The sequence below is a fragment of the Orycteropus afer genome, unplaced genomic scaffold (genome assembly GCF_000298275.1).
Source record: "Orycteropus afer afer isolate SDZICR_OR568_19922 unplaced genomic scaffold, OryAfe1.0 scaffold00483, whole genome shotgun sequence".
Lineage (NCBI taxonomy): Eukaryota > Metazoa > Chordata > Mammalia > Tubulidentata > Orycteropodidae > Orycteropus > Orycteropus afer.
In genome coordinates this window covers 290469-299071 of record NW_006922070.1, presented here as the reverse complement: position 1 = coordinate 299071, position 8603 = coordinate 290469, and the positions used below count along the sequence as shown (strand labels likewise).

Here is an 8603-nt window from a genome sequence, read left to right as displayed (position 1 = left end):
GGTGGCATTGAGGAAGAGGAAGACATAGAGAGGTACATGGGAGGTCCAGACAATAAAGATGAACCTTTTTTCATATACAGTACTGTGTTGTCAGTGGAGGCAAACATAGGTATACAGGTGGTTAGATGCATGCACATGCTGAACTATTAGGTATGTCTATGAAGTGGGGAGTGCACACAAGGCCGTCTATAGGGTTGGCAGACAATGCTCCTAAAAGTGTATTTGTATGATCTGTAAGAATTCTAAGGTGTACAGTAGAGCTGACAAGGGACAAGGTTGTAGTCACTGCTTGGTCACAGCCAGCTACCCAGAGGAAGTGAGTAGCTGAACCCGTGGGCTTGGGACCACAGTCGCAGGGGACATCAAGCTCAATTGGCATAAAATACTACCCAAAAATTGTTCCACCTCCTTCTTTGGCGAGTAGCAACTGGGATCTTAAAAGCTTGCAAGCAGCCATCTAGATGTAATGAAGGGTCTCTCCTCACCCAGAGCAAAGAAGAATGAAGAAAACTAAAGATTGATGGAAATAATTAGTCCTAGTGACTGGTACACCATGCGATCCGCAGCATATACAACTATGAGAACAGAAGAACCAGACGATGCCCAGCTACCACTGTCAACCACTAGGAGGGGTATCTATGTAGGAGACCTGGATAGAAAGGGAGAATAATACAGAACAAAACTCAAAGTCATCGGGGGGTGGAGAGGGGGAGGCCAGATTTGCTGGTTAGATAGAGCCTGGTGGAACCCCTGAGACTATGGCCCCTAGCTGCCCTTTAGGCCTGGAATTGAACCCACACATGGGTTCAGCCAAACAAAAGACAGGCATATGAGTTGAACATTTACCTGAGATGGATACACTCCTTGGAGAGATCAATCATGGGAGAAAGAGGGGCTGTTTATGCACAGGGAGACAGCTCAGGGGGCAGGAGTGCATGGAGGGATGGACACAGGAAAGAGGTAGCTATCAGAAGGAAGTGGGAAGGGAGCTGTTGCATTGAGGTAAATTGTAGTCAATGTCATGAGACAAAGTGTATGTGAACTGTTTTAATGAAAGTGAATTGCTCTGTAAATTTTCACCCAAATCACAATAAAAAAATTAATTTAAAAAAAAATAGCTGAACAGAAGATTTTGAAGACGACAAAGCGAAGTATTATAATGAAATGAGCAAAGACCTGAAGTTAGAAAACTAAAAGGGAAGAACTTGCTCAAGGTAAAAGAACAGAAGAAGAAATTCAAGCATCAAATTGTAATACTGAAGGATTCTATGGGCAACATATTGAATGACACAGGAAACATCAAAAGATGATGGAAGGCATACATAGAATCAATGTACCAAAAAGAATTGGTCAACATTCAACCCTTTCAGGAGGTAGCATATGAGGAAGATCTGATGGCAGTTTTTGGTTATCTAGTGCTGCTATAACAGAAATACCACAAGTGTATGGCTTTAACAAACAGGGATTTATGCTTTTACAGTTTAGGACACTAGAAGCAGAGTTAAAAGTGCCAATTCTAGGGCTTGGGTGAAGGCCTCTCAACCTTGGGCTTCAGCTCTGCCTACTGCTCCCAGCACACTGGAGCTGGAGGCATTTCTTAATTCAGCCAGCAGCTGGCTGCTGAGGCTGACAAACCCAGGGTCAACAAGTAAATAGCACAGTCCCAAGATTATCAAGCAACACGGCAGGCCAGTAGTTGAAGTCCAGAAACAGTCCCAAGAGTGGCAGGCAACATGGCAGGCTGCTGAAAGAAGACTTAGCTAAATGTAGGATCCCAGTGTTCCAAAGAGCTCGAGAGCTTTCTCAAAACTTCTTCTTATATACTGAAGCAGAACACATGCCTAAGGCAGCTACTCAGCTGCTCACAGCAGATTCCACCGTGGAGTTGATTACCAGTCTCATCATGGGGAATACCTACATCCAGCTGCCCAACCCCTCAAAATCACAGCCCAAGCAAGTTGACACAGAACCTAAACTACTACAGTATTGGAAGAAGTCCAACCTGCATTGAAGGTATTGGCAAAAAGGCTCCAGGAGTTGATGAAATATGCAGTGCAGTATTTCAACAAATGGATTCCATGCTGGGGATGCTCCCTCATTTATGCCAAGAAATCTGGAAGACAACTACATAGAAACCAACTGGAAAAGATCTATATTTGAACCCTTTTCAAAGATAAGTGATCTATCAGAAAGCAGAAATTATCACACAATATCATTATCACATGGAAGTAAAATTTTTCTGAAGATAATTCAAAACTGTTTGCAGCAGTACATCAACACCATTTGCCAGAAATTTAAGCTGGATTTAGAAGGGGATGTGAAATGAGGGATACCAGTGCTGACGTCAGATGAATTTTGGCTGAAAGCAGAGAATACCAGAAAGATGTATACTTATGTTGCACTAACTGTGTGGGTCATAACAAATTATGGGTAATATTGCAAAGAATAGGAATTCCAAAACACTTAATTGTCCTCATGTGAAAAGAACAAGGATACTGCATGGTTTAAAAGGAGGAAAGGTGGGTATCAGGGTTGTATTTTTTCACCATACTTATTCAATCCGTATGTTTAGCAAATAATCTGAGAAGCTGGACTGTATGAAGAAGAAGATAGCATTGGGATTGCAGGAAGGCTCATTAACAACCTACAATATGCAGATGACACAACCTTGCTTGCTGAAAGTAAAGAAGACTTGAAGCACTTACTGATGAATATCAAAGACTACAGCCTTCAGTACTGATTATACCTCAACCTAAACAGAACAAAAATCCTCACAATAAGCAACATCATGATAAATGGAGACAAGATTGAAGTTGTCAAGGATTTCATTTTACTAGGATCCGCAATCAACACCCATGGAAGCAGCAGTCAAGAAATCAAATGACCTATTACATTGGGCAAATTTGCTGCATACAACCTCTTTAAAGTAGTCAAAAGCAAAAATGTCACTTTTAGGACTAGGGTGTGCCTAACCCAAGTAATGGTATTTTCAATCACCTCACATGCATGTGAAAGCTGGATAATGAAAAAGGAATATTGAAGAAGAATTGGTACTTTTGAATTATGGTGTTGGTGAAGTAGTATGTATGGACAGAGGAATGAACAGATTGTTTTGGAAAAAGTACAGCCAGAATGCTCCTTTGAAGGGAGGGTGCTAAGACTTCATCTTACATACTTTGGTCACGTTATCAGGAAGGAACAGTCTCTGGAGAAGGAATTCATGCTTGATAAAGTAGAGGGTGAGTGAAAAAGAGAAGGACCCTCAACAAGATGAAATGACACAGTGGCTGCAACAATGGGCTCAAACATAGCAGTGACCGTGAGGATGGCCCAGCACTGAGCAGTGTTCCATTCTATTGTGCATAGGTTCGCTATGAATTGGAACCAACTCAACTACCCTTAACAACAACATGAAGAGTAAGGTAGAGTCCTCGGGTGGTACAAATGGTTAACACATTTGGCTGCTAACCAAAAGTTTGGAGGTTCAAGTACCCCCAGAGGCACCTCAAAAGAAAGCCCAGGCAATCTACTTCCAAAGATTTAGCCATTGAAAACCTTATGAAACTCAGTTCTGCTCTGATACACATGAGGTCATCATTAGTCAGAATCAAGTCCATAGCAACTGGTACTGGTAAGAATATGGCTTATAATAATAATGGAATTCTCAAGCAGGTATATGGAGGTCCATTTGATCTTCAAAGGCCTTATTGAGGGAAATTTCTCAGATCTCCTTGTAACAGTTACCATGGAGCAGAAGGGCTTTGAGGATCAGAGGGAAATTTTATCTTTCCTACTCACCTAAGCAATGGGGAAGCTAATTTTAGCTTATTATTTATTTTAACCACTGCACTTTACAAATAATGAAATAATTCAGTTAATCAAAATGTATGGAGAAGAAACAGCTGTTTATCCACCACTCAGATAAATAAATAGAATTTTGCACACATAATCAAAGCTTCCTATATACCCCTCCCCAATCATATTCTCCCTCTTTCACTTCAAGTGGAATCTATTATAGTAAATTATCTGATGTTCTTCAAAAATGTTTTCAAAGTAATGTATAACCAAAGGACATAGAAGATGAAATACCTCATCTGAAAATAAAATAGAAAAAAATATATATGGGATTACTTTTTGGCTGTTGAATTCAGTCCTGCAGGAGTAGATGGTTGTTCAGGATCCTGGTTAACAAGGCAAGTTGGAAAAGAGCAGCCATCACCTAGACTATAATAAAAACATAAACTCGTATTATTGAACCATGAAGAAGACAGACAATTGAGTGGAACTCTGTTCAAATGGTGATGTCTGAGAGATAATAACCTGTATCACAGTCCAAATGTATATATCAGACATTAGATTCAATACAAGGTTTATGTTTAGGGAGATGATGAATTGACTGGTTTTCACATTGATGTAAGAGTGAATCACAAAATAATGCTTTAAAAAAGAGGAGTTCCTACATAGAACTATATACCTGTAGAGATCAATGGAACGAGAACTTTTCTTAAAATAGTCTTTTATTGAATTACTTTCATTAGTTTATTTGCATAATTTTTTTTCATTAGGTACCTTGAAAAAATAGGTAGCAACCAATACTTCTTTTCATCACCAAAAACTTGTCGCATGTTTTTGCTGAAACCCAAGCTGAATCCATTCTTATCTGTTCCATGACGAAATACTGGACTTCTGAATGCCTCTAGAAAAGATGGCAGAGATATCACACAAATAACATATCTACCAGTAACCCATCCAAAAAAAAAAAAAAAAACCTCTCAAACTCAGTGCCATCAAGTTGATTCCAACTCAGCAACCCCCTTTGGGTTTCTGAGGTGGTAAATGTTTATGAAAGTAGATTGCCCAGTCTTTCTTCCACAGAGTGGCTGGTAGGTTTGAACCACTGACCTTCTAGTTAGCAGTCAAATGACTTAGGCACTGTGCCACCAGAGCTCCTTCTAGTAACACATAATAATTAGAAATGACTGAATTAAATGATCAAAGCTTTCAAAATCAATGGCTAGCTTCCTGTGAATATTTATATGCCTCCCAATAGCCCTTCTCTGTTCTGCTTTAAAATAATAAAATATGATTATGCCTATATTAATTTTAAGGAATCCTTTTATTACTATAGCAGCACATATGCTTTTCAGAAAATATAAAGAAGCCAAAAACAAATTAAAACTTTAATCTGGGTCTTTGGATAAGTAGATAAACCCACTGCTGTCGAGTCGTATGTGACTCATAGCGACCCCACCTTGGGTTGCTGAGGCAGTATCACTATGCAAGTAGATTGCCCAACTTTCCTTCCAAGGAGTGGCTGGTGGGCTTGAACTGCCAGCCTTCTGGTTAGCAGTCAAGTGCCTTAGGCACTATCAGAGCCCCTTACAAATAGATACATACAAATCTACATAGTATTTTTAACCAAAAGGAGAGTACACTTTATATACATTCTTCAAATTGTTTTCTTTTTCAGCCAATAAACTTTTCCAATTTCATTCGAATTTTATCTATTCAAAAATTTTTTTCAAGTATATACTTAAAAGCTGGTTTGTTCAAACTAGGATCAAATCCAGTTCCATACATTGCATCTCCTTGTATCTACTCTGGCTATTGACGTTAATGTCCAGAGAGGCTTTGGGACTTGCTCAAGGTCACCTAACAACTGACAGGATGAGATATGAACCAGGTCACCAATACTGCCTCCTTTACGCTACCATTTTCTTCTTGAATAATGCTTTAATGTAAAATCTAAAATTTCATTTTTGGAATTTCATTGCCATCGAGTCAGATCCAACTCATAGCGACCCCTCCTTGGGTTTCCGAGGCAGTTATCACCAAGGGAGTAGACTGCCCAACCTTACTGCGGAAGAGTGGCTGGTGGGTTTGAACCATCAGCCTTCTGGTTAGCAGTCAAGTGCCTTAGGCACTATGACACCAGAGCTCCCATGTTTGGAATAGGTACTATTTAAAAAAAAAAAAAAAAGCTTTGTCAAAGGAGCTCTAGTGGTTCAATGCTTAAAGCATTAGACTGCAAACCAAAAGGTCAATGGTTGGAACTCACTAGCTGCTCCACAGAAAAAAGATGAGGTAGTATGCTCCCACAAAGATTTAAAGCCTTGGAAACCCTACAGAGCCATTTTATTCTGTTCTAAAGGATCACTAGGAGTTGGAATTGACTCAATGGCAGGAGGTTTTGGTAGCATTTGTCTCCCTATGTCACACAGCTTTATGTAAAACATTTTTGAATTATATGATGATATGGTCTAAAGAAAGTCTTTCAATGCTACAAGTTAAATCTAGACGTTTCTAGAAATTAAAAAGTTAAAAATGTCTAGAAACAATTCATTTACCTTTGATGAATTATCATTTAATAGCTCTACATATAATTTGAAATAAGATACCTTGTTAAGAAATACTATATCAATATTTTCTCTTTTATAGTATTTCCTGAAATAAAATTTAAGCTGAATATTAAAAATTATTTTCTATTTTCTAAAATTAATATTCACTGATTATTATAGTAATGAAATCTCAGCTTGATGTGTCCTTTGAGATTAAAAACTCCAGTTGCTGTACGCTTGACCTTGACTCACGGCGACCCCACATGTGTCAGAGCAAAGCTGTGCTCTATGGTGTTTTCAATGGCTGAGTTTTCGGAAGTAGACTGCCATGCCTTTCTTCTGAGGTGCCTCTGGATGGACTTTAACCTTCAATTTTGGGTTGGCAGCCAAGCGTGTTAACCATTTGCACCACCAAGGGAATTTTCAGATGAGAAGGATTTATAAATTCTGGTTGCAATCCCAAAATCCCAATCTTAACACAAAAGGCTCTATACAGTCCCCAACTTTATTGGATATTACTTGTTCTTTAGTTTACTATGCTCCAGCTACATATATAGTTTCTTAAAAATGCCCATCTCTTTTCCTGTAGTGCATATTTTCAAAATAATTGATGTGAAATTCGTATAATACAAAGTTAACTATTTTAAAGTATACAGTTCGGTGGCAATTAGTATGTTCAGGAGTTCTGCTGGTGTAGTGCCTAAGGCATTTGACTGCTAACCAAAAGGGGTGGTTCAAACCCACCAGTCACTCCTCGGAAGGAAGATGGGACAATCTACTTCCGTAGGGATACTGCCTCAGAAACCCAAAGAGGGGTCGCTATGAATCTAAATTAACTCGACAGCAATGAGCTTGTTTTTTTTTTTTTTTTTTTTTGTAGTATATTCACAATGCTGTGCAACTACTACCTATATCAAGTTACAAAATATTTTCATCATCCCAAAAGAAACTCCATACCCATTAAGTAAACCAAAAAACCAAACCACTGCCACCAAGTTGATTCTGACTCATAGCGACTCCCTTTCGGTTACCCAGGTGGTAAATTTTTACAGAAGTAGATTGCCCAGTCTCCCTTCTGCAGAGTGGCTGGTGAGTTTGAATCACTAACCTTCTGGTTAGCAGTCAAATGCCTTAGGCACTACACCACCAGAGTAGTCACTCCATATCTCCCCGTACCCCTAGGCACTGGCAACCACCAATTTGCTTCTGTTTCTATGGATTTACTTATATGGCTGTTTAAAAATGGTGTGGCAGAGGTAACTGACCTCCTCTAACTTCCCAAGGGGAGAGGAGGATCAAGAGCAACAGCCCAATGCCGATTCCTATGAGGCAGAGGTGAGACATGCCTCCACCCTCCAAGCTTTTTACCAATTGTTACTCCAACTGTCCCTTCCCATGGCACTCTCTACTCTACTCTGCTGAGTTTGATAATTTGTTGTAATGGCCACACAGAACTCACAGACAATGCTCGTGATTATGGGGTATATTAGGGAAGTAACAGGTTACAATTTAGGATCAGAAATGACTTGAAATACAGTTTGTTGATCAGGACAGTCTCTTCTCAGCAGTGCCTTGCGGGCACACCTCTTCCTCATGGCCCTTTGGCCTTTGCCCTGCTCAGGCAAGTGTTACAGTGTTTAGCTCTGCTGATAAGCGCTTAGAGGCACCACACTCTGCCAGTAACCTCCAGTCCAAAGGAACTCAGCTTTCTAGCACTGTGGGCTGGGAAGCCCACTGTGCTATCTCCTGCCTGGTCTCCTGATTCTGCCACCATTTCTCTGCCACTGTGTCTTACCATCTCTTGTCATCCCTGTAAAGTGTTACAGCTCTCCCTGTCTCCTGGGTGGGGGAGGCTCATTGCAGATATTGTGGGTCCAAATGACATGCTCTATCCTGGATCTCTTTCTTGATCACAGCGAAATCCCCACTTTCCCCCTCTGGGATGACTTATTTTAAGCATAACAGAATGGCAAAACTGAGCAATCCCCACATGAGGGTTCCATAGATCTTATTTGCACGGCCCAACCCCGACAAAGGTTGCCATGCACCTTATTTACAATATTGTTGTTGTTGTTAAGTGCCGTCGAGTCGTTTCCGACTCATAGCGACCCCATGCACAGCAGAACGAAACACTGACCGATCTCGCGCCAGCCTCACAATCCCTGCTATACTTGATCCCATCATCGCAGCCACCATATCAATCCATCTCCTTGAAGGCCTCCCCCTCTTTCGTCGACCCTCCACCCTACCAAGCATGACATCCTT

At 40.3% G+C, this 8603-nt stretch overlaps 1 protein-coding gene across 1 annotated transcript in view; it reads right to left on the bottom strand.

The window, feature by feature from the left end:
• The window catches only part of ZDHHC2 (zinc finger DHHC-type palmitoyltransferase 2), a 152503-nt gene that overhangs the window by 17521 nt on the left and 126379 nt on the right, over positions 1 to 8603 (bottom strand). Inside the window, exons 9-10 of the mRNA XM_007954939.2 lie at positions 4570 to 4696; positions 4132 to 4224 (exon numbers count right to left, since the gene is read on the bottom strand). Of these exons, the coding sequence (XP_007953130.1) occupies positions 4132 to 4224; positions 4570 to 4696 (220 nt within the window). The remainder of the gene's footprint in view (positions 1 to 4131; positions 4225 to 4569; positions 4697 to 8603) is intronic.